Genomic DNA, 21,108 nt, shown 5'->3' on the forward strand with positions numbered 1-21,108 from the left:
TTGCCTACCACCAGGGTTGATAAACAGTCATATTGCACTGTTATGAGTGTGATATTGCTCATATATACACATTTTCTATAAGATGCTTTCCAATAATTGTTTTGTGTATATATTAGATTAGTCAGTACCAAAGTCAAGACCGGAACTAATCTAGCAAAAAACGTTCATTTCACAGTCCAAAAATTACTACACCCAAATAATATGTTGTGGAAAATATTAAATAATATTTTAATAAACAGGAAAAATCAAGAGAAACATAAAAATAGAAATTTTAGCAATAATTTATTTGAATTGAAATGTATTATCTTTCTATTCCTAAAGATATTGGGTGGCCAAACTCTTATTTTAATGGATATAACAGTACAATAAAAGGTTGTTTACATAATTGTTTGTTTGTGTGAGTTGCTCACACATACACCTATTGTTTCTCTTATAGTATTCAACACACTGGTTCATTATCAACTGAGTTCATAAGATTACGGACATAATCAATTTGCATGCTTTAAAATGTGTTTGATTTACTATCTATTTTCATTATTAGGATCCCAAAAAATTTTCTAAACAAAATTAAGTTGTGTTAACAAAACTAATAGAGCTTAATATAAACTGTTAGAAAAACAAAGAACAGATTTTTATGTTTCTATTAATTTTAGACAATACTATATATACATAGCATAGTACACAAACACACACACACAAACACACACACACATACATACACACACATATATATATATATATATATATATATATATATATATATATATATATATATATATATATATATATATATATATATATGAGGTGACTCATGGAGCAAGCTATAATCTGTTTAACCAAGAGCCAAATGCAAACTGGTGTTTGGCTTGTTAGCATTGCTAGCAGCACTACTTGAGCGTGGCAGCCAGGGGAAGTTAACTGAGCAACATGAAATCAGTAATACATCCCCTCAATTTCACGCTCAGACCATGACAAGCTGCTCTGGAACGAGAGGTGCCAAACCTCATGCCTCATGGCAGCAGTCCATGACAAGAAATGTGCCTGTTCGTTTGTGCGTGTGCATCAAGTAGAGAGTGAGTGACGGAGAGGGAATTTTCCTTGACAGATCTCGCCAGTTACGGGGATTAGATGGAACAAATTTCCTGAGCTCCAGTTCCCCACCATCCTCTCTCTCTGAAGCTGCTCATTTTCTCTCTATCTACTCAGAATAACTCCTTCAAAGAGAGTGAACGACCAAGATAGCAAGAGAGAGAAAGAGAGACGGAATAAATGGATGTATGTTCTCAAGCTTATCTTATGGAAGAAGAAATCTCTCACCTCTCCCTTTCCTTCTCACCTCATCAGTTTGTCACTTCAAGCAAAGGTGACTTTGTGCTATTGAGTGTTTGCGCCTTGTCAGATGCTTTCTGTTAAGATGTGTGGAATTTTCTTTCCTCTGTCAGGAGGAATGTTCATTTTCTGACTGATTTATTTTTGGCTATTTGTGGCTGTTGAATATGCAAACAAACGGCAGGTAGCAGAGTAGAAACAAATCTAACAGTAACTAAAAGCTGGAGTTTTCTAATTGATGACAACCTGAAGTAAATCAACCCCCTTAAGATTGAAAAAAACCTTTTATGAAACGCAATATCACATATACTGTGTGATAGGGCTGCACAATATTGGAAAAATCCGACATTTTGTTTTCCTGCAATATATATTGTGTATATTGAATATAATTTCACAAGATTCATTCATTTTCTTGTCGGCTTAGTCCCTTTATTAATCTGGGGTCGCCACAGCGGAATGAACCGCCAACTTATCCAGCAAGTTTTTACGCAGCGGATACCCTTCCAGCCGCAACCCATCTCTGGGAAACATCCACACACACATTCACACACACACTCATACACTACGGACAATTTAGCCTACCCAATTCACCTGTACCGCATGTCTTTGGAAACGAGAGCACCCAGAGGAAACCTACACGAAGGCAGGGAGAACATGCAAACTCCACACAGAAACGCCAACTGAGCCGAGGTTCAAACCAGCGACCCATCGACCTTCTTGCTGTGAGGCGACAGCACTACCTACTGCGCCACTGCCTCGTCTAATTTCACAAGATGAACAGCTCTATTTGGAAAATGTGCATTCATTTAGATAATCAAGTCTTTTTCTAAGTAGTGCATTTGCATCCATTATTAATAAATTACAAGCATATATAAATACAACAGAGCAAAGATAAAAGTGAAATAAAAAGTGCTTTATGGTTTTCTGGAGAATATCAGTAAGCAGTTAAAGAAATTGAACAATCAAACATAAAATAACATGGACATCATTGTATAAATAATTTCAAGGCAATAACCTTTGATAATGTCTATTTTTTTATCTTTATTAAATAATCTAATCCTGCAATTTGACTATTACAGATACACAGATATGCCAAATTGTTGCTAAAACTATATATTATGCAGCCCTACTGTAGGTTTTCAGGTTTGAAAACCAATTTTTATATTGTGATGTAATTGTTCAGCATCAATTTATATGATTTACTTTTATATTACATTTATAAAGTGGGTTATATAAACAGTTTATTATGAACAATGCTGGATTTGTTTTAAGCTGAGAATTTTTTTACACATTCATTTAACTATTCATACACATTTAAAACAAGTAAATATTTACTATTTTAAAAACAAGACTGTTAAAAGAATGCATTTAATTTGTAATTAATTTGATTATTTATGTTAAGAAATTGGTGAAATCAATGAATTTGATGAACAAAGGCAATTTGTAGCGACAGTCATGGCCGCCATATTGAAGTGTCATTCTAAACTGAAGTGTTTAAAACTGGCCAGTTTGAAGGGCCCTTCAGAATAAAGGATTTCAAAGGGTACTACTAACGGACAATTTAGGCCTGAATGCAGTTGTTTGTTGTCAAACACCATCCTCCATTTGGAAGGGCTCACCCCTATGGCCTGATCTAGGGGTGCCCACACTTTTTCAGCATGGAAGTTACTTATAAAATGACCAAGTCAAAATGATATAGCAAATATAAAAATGCAATACAGATATTTATTTATAAACATATAGGGAATTCTGTATTTGTACAAAATATATTGATGTACCTTGCATAACTGCATGAACCCATATTGCACCTAAAACGCTGCACATGTTTTTGTCATTACCTTACTCTGATGACCTGCACTGAATGGAATCAGCCAGGGAAGCATAGTTCTGAAAGTAGCTACTGATAGTTAGCTTCAATCACACTACCAAATGATCATCATGGTGGAATGCTATTTGCAGCACTTAAAGCTGGTGCAGTTTTAGTAGTATGCATGGTTACCCATGTTTTAAAAAAAGTCAGATGTCAGACTGGCTGCCCTGTATGTCAATCAAGCGACAATTTTTCATATATAATGATTTTTAGGGGTTTTCCACCTTTGATTAAGATAGGACAGTTGAGGTTACAGAGCAGAGAGAGGGGTATGGTCGGCAAAGGACCTCGAGCCAGAAATCAAACTTGGGTCGCTGTGAACACCATGGTGTGCTATATGTCGGCATACTTAACCACTAGGTTATTGGCGCCGAAAATCAAGCAATAAATTTAAGTGAGGATGGATGATAGGCTCACGTCTGTTTTTTTCCATGCGATACCCACACTAGCTTTACAATCTACCGGTAGATTGTGATCAACGTATTGGGCATACCTGCCCTAATCCCTTCAAACCTGTCCCTGTTACTCCCTGGCAGAGAGATGAGCCCTTCCAAATGGAACACAGTGCTAGAATGTTTCTATAGTTATTAATTGCTTGACTATGTTCACCTGTGTCTGGTTTGGTGGCTCGTCATATTGTGTGCCATGTTTTTGACTGTCTTTGATTTTGTTTGTAAATAAAATTTACAAGCTGGAAATGAATCCTCATCTCCTCATATTTGCTTTCCTGCTGAAACATCTTACACACACAATACATTGATAACATAATTATTCATGAGACTACATGTTCCTATCCTATGAGATCTTTACTTCCTAATCCTTTGCTAAATTATTCATGACATCCTTCGTGTTGATTTCCTTTGACAGACATTCCAAGTATTACATAGCTTACAGTGAATGAGAGATGATTACAGTGGATGAGTGTACATGAATCAAAATGAGTTGTTTCTGCTTTGTGAGAGCATTAACTGCCTTTAAAACTCCTTGATCAAAGAACTCACTTGTTGTCAAAAATTGAACAGCAAGTTAATGCATATTTAGTACAAATGTAAATGGCAGATTACATGGCATTATAGCAATCACTGAATTTCCCTAGCCTACAAAACTATGTAAAATATAAATGTTTTTTCTTGTTCAGTGTAAAACTGAATAGCAGAGTGCTAAGTGGTGACGATTTTAGCTCAATAAGAGTAAAATGTTACTGACTAAAGCTAAAGATTCTGTTGTGCTGATGTTCTCCCTTTTGTAGCATTTCTTAAAAATTGTGGTTAGAACTAAAAAGTGCTAATATGAAATTTCATGGCCTTTTAAGTTTAGAAGATAACTTTTACATTTACCTAAAACTCTATAAGCTAAAAATTGTGTTAAATAGTTTTTACAAACCACCAAGCACCCCTTGGTGAAAAAAATATTCAATTATAGACCATATGAATATGGGTTTATTTTATGAATTTACAATTAAATCCCACCATAATTAGTTTAAAGTCATGGAAATAATCATATTTTTAGTACAGTCTTATATTGTTTGTATTTCAATACAACATAGTCAATATACACTCACCAGTCACTTTATTAGGTACACTTTACTAGTACCGGGTTTGACCCCCTTTTGCCTTCAGAACTCCCTTTATCCTTTATGGCATATATTCAACATGGTACTGGAAATATTCCTCAGAGGTTTTGATCCATATAGACACGACAGTATCATGCAATTCCTGCAGATTTGTCAGCTACAAATCCATGATGTAAATCTCCTTTTCCACCATGTCCCAAAGGTGCTCTATTGGATTGAGATCTGGTGACTGTGGAGGCCATTTGAGTACAGTGAACTCATTGTCATGTTCAAGAAACCAGTCTGAGATGATTCACACTTTATGACATGGTGCATTACCCTGCTGGAAGTAGCCATCAGAAGATGGGTACACTGTGGCCACAAAGGGATGGGCATGATCAGCAACAATACTCAGGTAGGCTGTGGCATAGACAGGATCCTGAATCGGTACTAATGGGCCCAAAGTGTGCCAAGATAATATGCCTCACTCAATTACACCACCTGATACAAGGCAGGATGGATCCATGCTTTCATGTTGTTGACGCCAAATTTTGACCTACTATCAGAATGTTGAAGCAGAAATTTCGACTCATCAGACCTGGAATCATTTTTACTTTCTTCTATTGTTCCATTTTGGTGAGTCTGTGCAAATTTTAGCCTCATTTTTTTGTTCTTAGCTGGCAGGAAAGACACCCGAGGAGGTCTTCTGCTGCTGTAGCCCATCCGCCTCAATGTTGGACATGTTGTGCATTTAAAGATGATCTTTTGCATACCTCGATTGTAACGTGTGGTTATGTTGAGCTGGAACCAGTCTGGCCATTCTCCTCTGACGTCTGGCATCAACAAGGCTTTTGCACCCACAGAACTGCCGCTCTCTGTATATTTTTTCTTTTTTGGAGCATTCTCTGTAAACCCTATGGTTGTGCATGAATATCCCTGCAGATCAGCAGTTTCAGAAATATTCAGACCAGCCCGTCTGGCACCAACAAATATGCCACGTTCAAAGATACTTAAACCACCTTTTTTCCCCATTCTGATGCTCGGTTTAAACTGCAGCAGATCGTTTTGACTAAGTCTACATTGGCTGATTAGAAATTCGCGTAAACGAGCAGTTGAACAGGTGTACCTAATAAAGTGGCTGGTGAGTGTAGCTTAAACTGCAATCAATAACAGAAAGATGCAATTACCTTACCGAACATTCAGTTAACACTTCTATTTTATATAATGTACTTTAAATTGTCCACAAAAATGTGCACCTTCACATCTTATAATCGAAACTGCTAATAATACTGATCAGAGCAAAAACACGCCTCCCACTAGGCCAGGAAATCTCATTGATGTGTTCATGTGGAGTACTAAAAAAAGTCCCCTCAACAAAAATAACGAATCAACAGCTTCCTTGCCAAATGAAAATGAATAGAGAAGGAGACTTAGGGGACTCGCGATTGTTATGAGCATTTGTTTGAGTCTTGATCTGGTGCTCTCACTGATAAACCGCCATCTGCCACAAAGTGAGAGACAGAGGGAGAGCGAGTGAGCGCAAAAGATCAGAGAGAGAGAGGGAGGTAGCTTATCCAGTCCCCAGGGGGACTTCTCAAACCCATTCTCACCTCCTGAGGAGCAGATGGGGGAGGAAGAGGGACAGCATTGGATGAACTGGAGCACACTGTTGTCTAGAAGGAGCTGTAGAGGATAATTGAGAACCAGCCATGATATTCTGTGATATTTGCTCTATTTACAGAGAAGCTAATGAAAAGAGAGGGAATGTGCTCTCTGTATAAGTGTGATGCGTGTGTGTGTTCATTAATTGTGTGGTAGGTGTGAGTAAATAGGTCATGAAATTTTGTGTGCACATTTCATCGCCTGACCTATTTTTGACGGTAATTTGCTCATTGCTTTAAACATTTGCAAATCAAGGCGTTAAATCAAAATGACATTATCCTGCTTCTCAATTTTGTTCCACAGTGATTAATAGGGAGAATAATTGTTTCATCATCATAAAACAAAATGAGTACAACTGCACTTCAGCCTAACAGATGATGCCATAGCAAAAAGTACCCTTATTAAAACTTAAAAAAGATACACACAAAGATGAACATCTTTTCACTGCCATTCAAAACATGTATGGCGTTTTTTCTTCTGTGTAATAATACAAAATATATTTTGAAAGATAAAAATCTTAAAAGTATATTAAAGGTGCCACATAGTGCATTGATTCAATATGTTAAATTGACCTCTGATATCTATGTAGTAGATATGTGGCTTAGGTAAGTTTAAAAGTTTTTTTTAAATTTTATATGCTCATTTATAAATAGCAGAAATACGTCTAGAATCTGAAGCTCCATACTGACCATATTTAGAACGCTTGTGAATATTAATGAGCTTTGATCTGAGTCAGCTCATCTCAGTCTGTTCTCTCTCTCTCTCATACACACCATGATATATGAGCAACATCACACTCATAGCAGTGCATTATGGCTGTATATCGGCACTTTGTGTGTCTGTGTGTCCCAACAGGGAAGATATACAGCCATAATGCACTCCTACAAGTGTAATATTGCATTTATACAACAGTTCAATGGCATAATCGTGTATTTTAAAAAATCAAACACGGAGAGTCTGAAAATCTTTTTGTATGAGGAACTACTTTCTTCTGCCATTCAAATCTGCAGCTGCAGAACAGCAGAAACCGTTCCTAATTTACCCACATCATAGAGCTAATATTTGAATGATTCTCTAGTGTAATGTCTAAAGTTATGACAAAACAGGTGATTTTGCTGATACAGTATTTTAAGATTATAAGCTGGAACGACATGAAATGACATCATTCTAAAGACATTTCCCAGTATTACTCTGTTGCAATTGACATACCACAATAATTAAGCCCAAAAAAGCCAAAGCAGCGCAAACTCTACCAGATTACTGTTGTGTTTGTGATAAGGAAAAATAAAAAAAAAATAAGGAAAAAAATTCTTTCTCTCTTTACACAGAACTTGTCTGCAATATCAAGAACACATACATTCCAGATATGGTCCCATTTCACACTCAATACACTACAATAACCATGGTATAAATACAGCACTGCAACATAAAAAAGAGAGAGATCAACTTAGAATGTCTAATTTTATAATATTTTGATCAGTTGTAGCTTGAAAATATGCAGATCTTTTCCCCTCCAAGGTCTCTGTTGCCATCTTGTGGATGGACAACGTCAGCTGTCTTTGCTCTGCTCAATGACAGGCTGATGGATGCCGACGAGCTGTATCTCAGAAATTATACATATTTAAAATTGGCACTATCCTTATGAAAAAAATGCATAGGTGCAATCTAAACAACTACATTCTTGTTTTAAAAAGCCTCAAAAGTACATTATGTTGTCCAACAGCTGCAATATTTGTCAAACTGTAGTCAGTTTATTGATCTTCTGTCACTCTATGAGGGAGGAGTAATTAAAGGGTCACGAAACACCATAACACATTTTTTGAGCTGTTGACAGTCGTATATGTGTCCCACACTGCTAAAAACACTATTAGGACACCTATATTTCGCTAAAAAGTGTAAATTGGTTGTTTTTGCGTTATTTTAAGCAAAGTCGTACTTCCAGTTTGAAACGAATTTTTGAAGCTGCGTTACGGTCATGACATAATAGCGTGTATTTCAGCGTGCAGACTGGGCGTCTGTGCCAGAGTGTGTCTTATTACGTCTTACAGTGTGATGCATTAATGCATGAGTAAGGCTTGGTTTAAACCAATCAGCGCGCTCTATTGTGCAACTTCATTAATATTCATTACTGTCAGAGTGTTTAGACGACACTCACACCACGTTGTATTGGCAAAACAAGCGTGAAGTGTTGCTTTTATAGTTTGCTGCAGTTAAGTTTTGTTTTCATTTTCTCTCTGTGAGAGTGCAGATGGAGTCATGCGTGGATTACAGTGTACGCGACGCTCGATAACAATAACTTACGTGTCTAAGGAGGAACATTGTTTACCTGAGAGCTGTTCTCATCTGCAAACGCAGTGATCCGGATTCGCTTGTAGTTTTCTCTTAATAAAGACGCGGCTCTAGTTGCTGGTGATTGTCAGTTTGTTCGTATCGAACTAAGTTAACTATTGCACTGAGTGTAAACATGTTAGCACCACAACCAAACTTTAACCTCGTGTAGGATTTTCGCCGCATTTTGCAACCGGAATAACACACGCGGCTTTCTGACGCTACCTGCTGTGTGCATCTAAGTTTTCGGGAAATGCGGAAGTTTTTTTGCTCTCATTCGCGGTGCGGTATCAAACATTGCATGAAAAATACACGCTTAGAGCAGTTCCTCGAATCAAATATCTCATTTGTCGTGAGGGGCATGAATGAAAGAGCCAAACTGTAGTTAAAGTCCACCATTTAATAATTTGGCAAATAATTCGACTACAGATGTCCATGTAAACACCATCACTTTCTCCTGTGTGTGTGTTTGTGTGTGTGAGTGTGTTTTCACTCTGAAACTCGGGCATGCCCAAATAGACACTCCCACACCATCCCACTTTAGTTCCTCCAACACTCCCCCCTAAAAAGAGCTGGATACGCCCACTTTTCAGACTTTTTCCAATGTGGTGTGAAAACACCCTGCTGAAACAAGGGGGTTTCATGGCCCTTTAACAAGTGTAAAGAGACTGTACAAGTTCTGATATTGCAGAATATCGCACAGCTATCAGCTAATCAGACTCAAGAACTGTTGTATAAACTGAAATAAACAATCAAAATAATCAAACTTCATTTGTCAAAAATTATTTTAATAAATTGAGCAGATGACTTTTCAGCTTAAGTGGAAGAGAGGTTTATTTTAGCTATCTATCTGTAATCCACCAAAAAAACCTTTTTCTAGTTGTGTTGCAGATGAAATATAGGCTCAATAATAGTAACAAAAGGGATCAACAGAGATGTATTTACAATTATATTTTGAAGCTTTAACATCTATGTAAACACAGCCAGGAATTAATATCAACCTCGGCATAAACAGATGACATTTAATAAAGTGCATTGGTATTCTTCCGCAAGAGCTAAGTTATATGGCATGATGCAAAAAAGTTTATAAAACATTTATACTCAGCAATCTACACGTATTTGTTGCCTCATTACCAACATCTGGGGCAAATTTCACAATATACATAATAAACCTTTAAAAGATACAATTAAACAAACATTATGACTATTTGTGGTGGAGATAAATTTCAGCCATGAAGGCGACTGAGTGAGTAAATGATAATGAGATTTTTTTTGTTTTTGTTTTTGTGGTGAAATGAACAACTTATTAGATAAGGATCAAGAATGTTCAATGGTCTATGTCACTCAAAGTTGAAGTATCTTTAGTCCTTGATTAAAATATCACAGACACTGTTAAAATTGTTATAATATTGCTATTATGTTAGGCCAGCTATTGTGAGTGATGTGAAGTTTAGACAAGGAAATCCCTCTTGTACTATCAACGTTGTATCTCGTTTTGAAGAGGATATCGTCATATCGGTAAATGTAAGATATATCACTTTGAAGAGAGAATTCATCTCTCATCTCTCCTGTACGTGTGCTGTTGCTAAGAGACCGGCAGTCTGCCACATACCACCTCATGCATCCCCCGCGTGCGTTTGTTTCACACCCTCTGCCAGGAGAGAGGGAACTGTACCTTTCCTTCACACCACACACAGAATCTCATCTTACAGTCGAATCTTGCTGCAGAGTTTGCACACGCAAACATTCTCTGACATGCATGCATTCTACAATGAAGACATTTCTAAAATTAATAAGAAAAAAATGCAAATTATACTCACAAATAATGCTAAAAAAATGATTTTTTTACTGCAAAATCAAAGCATGTCCTTTTTAAGATATACTGTATAATTTATGGATGTCTCTGTTTAACTTTTTCCATATTTGTATTCATAAATTGGCTCAATTGCCACCTTATTCTCTAGGCCACAATGACCTCAGTGCAGTTTAAAAATATTTTTTGTCTGCTCTTTTTTTATAAGGACCTTTCTTCTGTTTAAGTAGTGCCTAGACTACTCATTATTTTGAAGCTGAGAACAGTGTTTTGGACAGCATATTGGAGTTTTGTTGCCAACATAAAAATGCTGTCAGATCAAACTAACAGGATCGCTCCAGGAAAATGGCAAAGCAATCTACAGGGTGTCATCAAGAGGACAGACATCAGTGTCAATAAGGTTTTTTATAAACACAAGAAAATGGCTGTAATAACAGTGAATAAATGTCAAATGCTCTCTGACTAAAAAAGAAATTCTTGATATTTCAACTACTTTCAGATTTCATGCCACCACACGTGTTTATTATGGACCCTGTTTAGACCTGGTATTAAGAGTTCTTGTCAAATCTGATCACAAGTGGCCAACAATAAATACAGACGTAAACAAGGTCAGAAACATTTTGAGCTTTTGACCCACCATTTCTAGAGGTACTTGAAAATGCATTAGATAGGACTCCTTTCTTATTGTAGATTAGGCATTGGCTGATATAAGATTCTGACGGTATGATAAGCTTGAATAAAAATATCATAGTTTCACGGTATCACAATATTGTGGTCAGTGCTCTAAAATATTTTCTTTTTAAATGTCTGGGTAAAAAACAAAAAACTTTCTTCCCTTCGAAAACAATATATTTTATTTTTTGAAAGATTTATGATATTTTGGCGCAGTAAACATGTCAGACTAAATAATTCAAATGAATCATTGACTTCTGCTGTCTTCATTAGTTTCAAAAACACTGATTTCTTTACAATTTAAAACGACATCTTTGGATTTTTTTTCTGCTAGAGATACTGTTGTCCTAAAAAAACAAACAAAAAAGTAAATAAAAAATCTTACACATACCTAAGGAAATTACAGAAAATTTTGGCAATTTTGAAACCTTTACTTCTCCAAAAGTATACCTTGAAAACAGTTACCGTCTCATGTGTATTGTAAGTGATCATGTGGTTGAAAGAATAAAAAAAGGAGCACCACCACCTGCTGTCCAACTACTTCCTTCTTGAAAATTACATCATATCTTGTAGAATTGCCTAGCCAGAAAGAATTTAAAGAACCCCAATTATGATCATTTTGAAAATTATCTTCCATGCAGTGTGTAATACAACTCTAAGTCAATGATAAGATCAAGCTGAGATTTAAATCTGAAAGTGCATAAAACTATTGTCTCTCAAAAGAGTCGAATCAAAGTTGTTTCAACGATTTCAAACATATTCCATGTTAATTTTAACCTTCAAAAAGCTTGCACATGCTGCAGTCAAAAACTTTTGATGAACTAATACTGAATGTATCTGTCATTGTTATTACTAGAAGTTACGTTAAGTAAAGAGAAGTGGCTTGCTTGGTTTGGGACTTGTGGAACTACGCATTGATGGATTTACTCTTCAGTGTTTGGATTTTCAGCAGTGCAAATACTCTGAAAACTGGACTGACATAGTTTCAATCTAGTAAAACTTCTATGCTAAGCAGCTTTGACACAATCTACATTGTAAAAGTACTTTAGAAATAAACATGAACTGAACTGAATTGAAAGTATGCTGGTTTAACTGCATTGCTAATAATGAATTCCATACAAATTTTTGTCTTTGCTTGCATATCAGCATATTGTTGGGGATCCCAAAAAAAAAAAATATGACATTATATAATGCATAACAGGGGCATTTTAAACTTTGTGATCTAAGTTTGGTTTGAAAAAAACAACAAAAACAACAAAATCACAATGTTCTCTTGACAGTCTTGATTCAAACACAAAACCAACAGGAGTTTTGTGGCTTTCAGAGAAGAAAAAAAGTTTCTACTTTTCATAGAAATTTCAATGATATCCTTTCTTTTCATTTATATGTAAATTGTGAAAGCTTATTTTTACAATATTAAAATTAAATATCACAGAAGGCTCATGCATACACCCACCCATACATTCTGCTCAAAGAAATTAGAAAAGTGGAAAAAAGAAACTGAATAAAAACAGTTACACATCTGCCTCATCTTCCAGCCATACCAAAAAAAAAAAAAAAAGACAACGGGTAAGAGTTTTGTGGTAAGATATGAAAATGTACCTCCTACGATTCTTTTCTGATTGACAGATGCAGTTGTACAAGCCACTTCTCTCCTGAAGCGAACGTCCAGATGATTTCTCGATCAGATCAGGCTGTGAGGGCAAAGGTCAGCATAGATAGATCAATTTCCACTTTCAGTCATATTAAAATTGTGCCTAAATGATATAAATTATTTTACAATATGATTTTGTAAAGAAATGACATTCTGTACTTGACCAAAATTAATGCTATAGAGAATAAAAAGTGTCTAAACATGCATATAGGTATCAAAACACAGTGTTGGTGCTGCAAATAAGCATTGTTTACTATTTCTCCATGTTTCCTGTTGTCAATTATGGTTTATTTGTCAAAAATGCAGTTTTGCTTCATATCTGGTGGACAGCTCCACAGCTCATTTGATAAAAATAAATACAAATTGCATGGGTGTTGACATTTAGGAGTATTTAGTGAAAGGAAATTACAAAACATTTGACTGTCTTTTTTGTCATAAACCACTAACTTAATTTAAGGCATATTTTTTATTTATTAAAATTATTTATTTTACCTATGAATTATACCATATCAAATCGACCATATTATACTTTCATTTATCACAATATTACGCTTTTTCTTTCTAACATTTTACCAAGTTTAAAAACTATTCTATCGAGTCTTTCGGACGATTTTGGTTTTGGGGGGAAAGGTCCAGATTCCCGCTCGGTGGGTTGCAACAATTTATAACAAGCTAAATTAACTTGCTAAACACACACAGCAAGACATTTACACCAATATGTATATAGGTAACTAAATTAGACAGTTTAGTAAGTATAATTTACATTAAAATATGATTTTCAAAAACTCACATTTATAGCAATCTGGATATGACTGAGCTGAGTGCTTTGAGCAATGAGGCTTAGAGCAGTGAACAGTTCTCCGTCGCTCCGCTTCTGTACCGCACATGGACGCCGAATTACATCAAAACTTCAGAGCTACAATATTCCTACAATATCACTCAAATAAATTACAATCTTCAGAGCACTAAAAGCGATGAGACTACTAGTCGTGGAAGTCTTGTATCAGCTGTACTGTAGGCTGCTAGCTGTGTGAAATTAGCCTGATCATGGAGGATTGCTGCGCCAACGTCAAAGAGTGATGGAATTATGGGAAAAGTTTTAAAAAGTAGGCTAATACAATTTTATTTTTAAATTTACTGTGTATAATGTAAATGTGTTGTTGTTGTTATATTTATTTTACATTATGGATCCCCAAAAAAATGTTTGTTGACACTTCCGAACAGGTTTTCTGTCTGTCATGTTTCAATGTGGTGAAGTGTCTGCCTACTTTTCAGTACCTCCATGTCTTTTATGGATAAGGTAAGTTAATAATTCTTTACTCTTTTCCTGTAAAAAATAGGGAAGAGGCATGCATTTAGTCCTGATGATCAGAGAGACTAGTTAACAACACATAAACGGTGATCTGCACAAACATTTGTTGTATTTGCAAATGAATTTTATATGCAGAAATTCACATTGTTTTCTGCTGTCTTCTTTTATGACCATAAATATATTATTTAATGTCCATTATGTATTAGTTAGTGCCAAAAAATTGCAATAGGCGACTAAGGCATGTCTGTAATTTCGGATAATTGATGCATCAATTAAATCTTCTGTCTCCCATTTTTTATAACCTCTGCTCTGGAGGCAACGATGCAAATACCAAATCAAATCAGTCATTAATGATTGTAATCTATGTATCAATGTCTAATGTTTATTATGAAACACACAATGTGTGTGTGTACATTCCTTCACAGAAACTCACACAAATTATTCTGGTTTAAAGAATTTATTGATGTTTTGTGCTTAATCCATCTGATAGACTGATGGTTGTTCAGCAACATCAGTGAGACTTTGGATCCTTTTAAATTTGTGCTGCTCCTAAAAGACGGATAAATGGGCAAAAGTAAATTTAAAATTCTCCACACTTAACTGTTAAACATACAAAAGTAAAAATAAATATATACATACTGTATGTCCATGTTTTTTTTTTTTTTTTTTTTTTTTTTTGCTATCTATGGAAATGTAAATAAATGTCTGACTCACAGCACTGGTAGAGTCTGTTAAGCCTGGTGATGTCATTCTGGCTCATCTGAGTGGACTTGCCCAGCTCAGCGTTATTGTTGGGAATGGGAATCATAGTGGGATATCCGTTCTTGGAGAAAGCATACCTGAAAGCAAGTGACAGTTAGATTACAATCTGGGAGACTTTTGAAAAAAGTTAATCTTGAGCTCACCCACCTCTCGTACTGCATCACAGACTTGTAGTCATAAGGAGTTCCCTGGTTCAGGGTGTTGATTTTATTGAAGTTGTACTTCATGTCTGATGAGAAAACAAAACACATCCAAATCAGTAAACACACTACATAAGAGTATGGGCTCTCCTCAAAGTGTTCTGTGACTGAACATTACCATCAAGGATGTTCTCCCAGATGACCTGGATGTGATTGTCACGGTCACTGCGGGTTTGTTCATGGTTGAAGCCCAGGGCGTGGAGCAGCTCATGCTGAACAGTGCTGTGGTAAAGACAGCCACTTCGGGCCAGAGATACTGTCTGGACATTACCCTGACGGCCAACGTAAGAGTAGCACCTGTAAGATGAACATAATGTCAACATTTATGTGTCACACAGACATTGATATGTTAATGTTTCTCAATAATATTGAAAATAAATGAAAACAGTTCTCATTTCTTGTCATCATTACTGTGAAACATTGTTGGAATATCAAGCCAACTCCATGCGTGTTCAAGAGAAAAGGTCAGGAGAGGTTTTTCTTCAATGACAAAAATATTAGTAATTTATTGGATACAAATGAATAATTCGATGACAGAGCTCTGGGTTACATTACCCCAATGCAATACGAGAATTACATTCAAGAGGTTCGCAACTAACATACATTTCCTGACTTCAGCATATATACACCACCGATCTTAACAGGTGGAGTTTTGGTGTAACGTCACTTGTCAGTCATTGTTCAGTCCTCCATTGGCCGCACCTTCGACATACTTCCTCTTTTTCTACGAATTCTCTGCCCAACAACAAAGTATACATCTTTCTATGTTCTGTGTTCAGTTTTAACACCTCTCTTCAGACAGGAAGTTTCTGCAGAGCTGAATTTAATTTTGGACCCGCATCTATCTACTTCTGCAAAAATGCTAATTAGTATGCACAGCACTCACCCACAACATTAGAAGTTCAGTTAATATATGACCCTTACATGACCAATACAAATAATTGTTTGATTAAAAGAAAAAGAGACAAAAATAATAAAAAGTGGTTCCTATTATCCAATAACATTCATTCTAACTTCTGATGAAGCACATTATGTACTCTAGTTTGTGTTTATCTGATTCAGATTTTGGCTCAGTCACGTACCCGCTGCGAGACTCAATGCTGATGTAGTCTCTTTCATTGCTGCGGCGGAAGAAGCGGATACAAGAGACAGAAGCAAAAGAGTCCAGACCGCGCTGGATGATCTCCAGCTCACGGGAGGCTGAAAGGGCAAAGTTCAGACAGGTTGCTATGGAAATATCTGCCTTGTTTCACACTGACAAGCTTTTGCACTCATTATAAGTCTCGAGTGTTGCATTCAGTTCTTTTCTGAAATCGCCAACAGTCTACCTTTATTGTGTTTGCACTCTAAATGAAGACATAAATCAGAATATTAATGACTTACAGTAGTGGTTGGCGATGACGTAAGGCACATAAATCTTGCCGTCACTGTATTTGGGCCAGAGACAGCTGTAAGAGGTGCAGGGATCAGCGTTTCTCTCATTCACAGCAATGTCATCCAGAAGCTTGGGCTCATCAGCTTCAGGAACTAAAACATGAACAGGTCATTTTGGGTCTTTCAGTGATGAACAGTTGGGATATACTGATGTTGTGAGTTAGTGTTGAGTACGCACTGATGCCTCTGTTGGCTCTATGCAGCAGTTCAGACACAGACAGCTCAGCAGACTCATCCACAGCAGCTATTATAAAAACACATTAACATGTTCAAATGATCCATTACTTCAATCAATCCAACATGCAGCAGCTGTCAGAACTGAACTGTTTCATCCCAAAACTGTCATATGCGCAATAAGAGCTGCTGAAGCGTTACTTACCAGGCTGCATCAGAATTATGCCAAAACACCAGACACAAAATGGACATGGAAAAGAAAGTGACAAGGTCAGACTCATTCATTCATTCATTCATTCATTCATTCATTCATTCATTTTCCTTTAGCTTAGTCCCTTATTTATCAGGGGTCGCCACAGCGGAATGAACCGCCAACTACACCGGCATATGTTTTACACAGTGGATGCCCTTCCAGCCACAACCCAATACTGGGAAAACGGTCATCATATTTCATTCTTCTTTCAGCAGTAATTTAAAGCAATATATTTGTATATATCATTCAGCGTACTGGTGTTGTGTGTGTATGTGTCTTACCATCTCCTCAGCTCTAACAGAGGAGACCAGCATCAGGGCCAACAGGCCGAAAGTCACCTTCATTGCAACCATGGTGTCCAAAGACCTGCGGAAAGAACCAGGGCACAGCTGTTTAGGCAGAATGCCTCAAATAATGGTCAGCTTAAACTCTTGTTCTAATTCATCAACATATCATAACATTTTTGATTCTTGCTTTCTACATGGTCATCATGAGTTGTTAGTTCATTGCAGAGCTCATATAATAAAATGCAGGAAAAAAAAACAAATAGATTTAGGAATGTACTGAGCACTTATTTAAACCACGTATAAAATAACATTATATAACATGATTGGTCGTTTTGCCCATCTTTGACCCAATGGTATTAAATCAGTGCAGCATTTTTAGTGTGAAATCTACATAACATCTTATCAATTACAAATAATAAGAAGACATTATTAAAATCTGATCAAATGAAACAGATTTTTGCTCTACAATTATCTAATTATTTACTATACCTAATTGTGATAAATGTTTTACTTTACTCATTTAACAGTCAGACAATGTGACAGTTTGATAAAATAGAGAGGGAAACATACCAGTTCTGTCGTAGATTTCTAAAGCCAATGCAAAACGTTGACCAGAGGCTTTTATACAGTACCTAGACTGTATCGATGCAACTTTTTCAGATAGTAACACAGTAAACATGCTGACACATGGTTTGAAAGAGAACAGGTGTGAAATTCCCTCATTGGTTGCTCCATAGGTTCATATGTAAGACTGAAACCTGATGAACTGTCTGCCTGTTTCCTTTCTCAGTAGATCATATATTTATTACAGCACTCCAAAAATAATATAAACAAATAATAACAAATAGTTTAACAAAATTGGATGAAAGGTTTAGGATATTTGTATTTTGTATTATACAGAATACATAACATGGCTAATTTAAGGCAATTAAGCATTAAGAATAAAGAGAACAAATCTATCAATAATAAAACTGTATGACATACTGCTTTACTGGGTTATTAAATTAAGTTTCATTCATTCATTTTCCTTTGGCTTAGTCCCTTATTTATCAGAGGTCACCACAGTGGAATGAACCACCAACTATTCTGTCATATGTTTTATGCAGCGGTAACCCTTCCAGCCGCACACACACACACTTATACACTACGGCCAATTTAGTTTATTCAATTCACCTACTGTATAGAACGCACTGTATAGAACCCACAAGAACGCAGGGAGAACATGCAAACTCCACACAGAAATGCCAACTAGCCTAGCCAGGACTCGAACCAGCAACCTTCTTGCTGTGAGGTGACTGTGCTAACCACTGAGCCACTGTGCCACCACTATATTAAATTTGCTTTTCTATGTTTTACTTCTTTCTTTTTTAGGTAATACACATTGTAAAAATATGATCAAATAAACTTAGCAGCATGTTTTAGTTCATTGAAACTGATCAAACTAAGTCAATCATGTTCTAAGATTGAACTAATTTTATAAGATACGCATGCTGTTTTACATCAGTTTAACATTTATAAATTCAATGGACTCATAAGATTAAGTTGATTCAGCCTAAAAATATAAGACAACAGGACTTTTTTTTACAGTGAGGCAATGTCTTACTGTTTTCATTTTGTCACCGGTCTGATATATAAATATGGGAATGTTTTCTTCCTTTTTTTGATAGATTATACATCTAATCTGCTTTTGTTTAAGCAAATATTTCTGTGTTAATTGAAAATCTAAAAAATAGATCTAAAATAGATTGAAAAACACTGAATTTTAAAGAATCTAAGCTACCACTAAATGCTCCTAAATGGAAGAAAAAAGCTGGATTTTGAAGGATCTAAACTGCAGTATCTCTAGTAAATCTGAGTTTTTGAGGCCAAAGGGTAAATGAGTCGATTAGATTATTACTCTAAACTGCAACAGAAAACTAAAGGTTCTGGCCCCTCTCCGGCTACCGAGTCTGGCCTACGCTTTGTAATGACAACTGCATAAGAACATACATACTGTAGTGCATCTGTATTCGCAACAAAGAGGTGAAGAGGTTGAGATTTGAGTCACGACTACCATTTCAGAGCCTGTTGAGATCAACACCATTCAAATCTTCAGCATTTTGGACTCAGGTTTATGAATCTTAATACCAAATTTAATATGTAATGGAATCATGTTAATCTTGCTTTATGTTTTGCTTTTCTCAAACCACAAAGGTCAAAAACATGGTCACAGAGCAACAAGGGAATGTACATCCTTAATGATCAGAGCGATTAACAACTAAATAGCTTGTCCCAATTAATGCAGTACACCATGAGCTTGTTTACTTAGCACTCAACTGTCTGAGTCTATGTGAAGTTTATAAGGTTACTTTTTCATTCAGTGCTGGAGTCTGAAACATCCACCACATCCATCTACATTCAGTAACTAAATCTGTAATAATTGAGTGCATCAAGTGTGAAGCATTGTACATTTTTTTGGTCAAAAAGTGTGTCGTCTGGATATTTAAAGTGCACTCTCTATTTTTGGGATTCTAAACATATTACTCAAGTAGGAAACGGAATAGTACATAAACACAGACATTTTGAAAGCAGCTTATTTAAAACATAATAATAAACCAGTAATGGTAGATTGTGGCTGTTAAAAACATTTAAGTCAATTAAAATATAATTAGATAATAATGTAAAACTAGAAATTCAGCAATATTATTAATATATTTTCACAATAACTTTCGATGTTTTTGTGATTAAAAGCAGGGGTGAGAGTAAATTAATCTATTTATTTCTTATATGATTAGATATGAAGATGGTGAATGAGTACCTTGGCTCTAGAAGTCAAACAAAAAAAAATAAGGCCAAGAATCTGGGTTACTCTGGAGTCAGATCTGAGTTTCAGTAGTCATGTCAAAGCAGTATCAGCATCATCCTAAAAAACATTGCAAGTTTATTAGATGTTTTGTTTCCAGTGAGAAACTTGTTCATGCTTTTATCACCAGCAGGGCGGATTACTGTAATGGCATCCTCATCAGCCTTCCCAAAAAGACAGCTGCAACTTATCCAGAACACTGCTGCCAGAATTCTGACCAGAACCAGAAAATCACATCACATCACACCTGTTCTCAGGTCTTTACACTGGCTGCCTGTTACATTCAGAATAGTTTTTAAAGTATTATTACTTGTCTATAAATCACTAAATGGCCTAGGACCTCAATACATTACAGATATGCTGACTGAATACAAACTTAACAGATCACTCAGATCTTTAAGATCCTATAAACTAGAAATTCCAAGAGTCCAGTCAAAGCAGGGTGACCCTGGGTGACACCCACCGCTGCTAGAATCAGCTTCTATAAATGATCAGATGTGCTCCAACATTAGGCACATTTAAATCAAGACTGAAAACACATCTGTTTAGCTGTGCCTTTACTGAATGAGCACTGTGCTACCTCCCACAGGTCGCACTATTATGTCTTTCTTTTCTTTTAAGACCTCTTTTAACATATTTTTATTTGTTTTTCATTTGTTTTTAATAATTTGTATTCTTTGTTTTTATTTTCTTATCTTGTCTCTTTATTCCTGTTTATGTTAAGCACTTTAATTACCATTGTGTATGATATATGCTATGTAAACAAACTTTCATTGCCTTGCCTTATTTATTACGCTGTTGCATTAAAAAAATAAATCACACTCATTCAGTCTTAACAATGCTCTTGTTAAAAATGTAGAGACTTACTGTGGATCAGCAGTTTTTAGACTCAGAATTGTGGAGTTTTGTATTTGACAGTGGGGGATTTAACAGCTGGCAACAAGGGCTGAGAATAAGTTCAATG

The 21,108-nt window shown here is 35.9% G+C and overlaps 1 protein-coding gene and 1 long non-coding RNA gene across 4 annotated transcripts; one reads left to right on the forward strand and one right to left on the reverse strand.

Moving 5' to 3' along the window:
- Positions 1–13,483: 13,483 nt before the first annotated feature.
- Positions 13,484–20,978, forward strand: LOC141375413 (uncharacterized). 2 transcript variants are annotated; one of them, XR_015495991.1, is made up of 5 exons: positions 13,484–13,986; positions 14,105–14,180; positions 16,217–17,032; positions 17,110–17,432; positions 20,275–20,949. It is a non-coding gene; the product is annotated as an uncharacterized LOC141375413 (long non-coding RNA). The 2 variants fall into 2 exon arrangements; XR_015495990.1 differs by having other exon boundaries at positions 13,503–13,986; positions 20,278–20,978.
- On the reverse strand, positions 14,634–17,898 carry c6ast4 (six-cysteine containing astacin protease 4). Of its 2 annotated transcripts, none has more exons than NM_001442398.1 (10): positions 17,873–17,898; positions 17,297–17,381; positions 16,968–16,971; positions 16,767–16,832; positions 16,538–16,681; positions 16,237–16,354; positions 15,273–15,451; positions 15,102–15,183; positions 14,907–15,031; positions 14,634–14,741 (listed from the first exon to the last, which is right to left on the reverse strand). In NM_001442398.1, coding segments are annotated over exons 2-10 (792 nt in total). In that variant the 5' UTR covers positions 17,369–17,381; positions 17,873–17,898; the 3' UTR covers positions 14,634–14,739. The 2 variants fall into 2 exon arrangements, with proteins under 2 accessions (NP_001429327.1, NP_001020351.2); NM_001025180.2 differs by having other exon boundaries at positions 16,968–16,977.
- Positions 20,979–21,108: the final 130 nt, after the last annotated feature.

This window comes from Danio rerio, chromosome 7, assembly GCF_052040795.2.
Source record: "Danio rerio strain M-AB ecotype USA chromosome 7, GRCz13ab, whole genome shotgun sequence".
Lineage (NCBI taxonomy): Eukaryota > Metazoa > Chordata > Actinopteri > Cypriniformes > Danionidae > Danio > Danio rerio.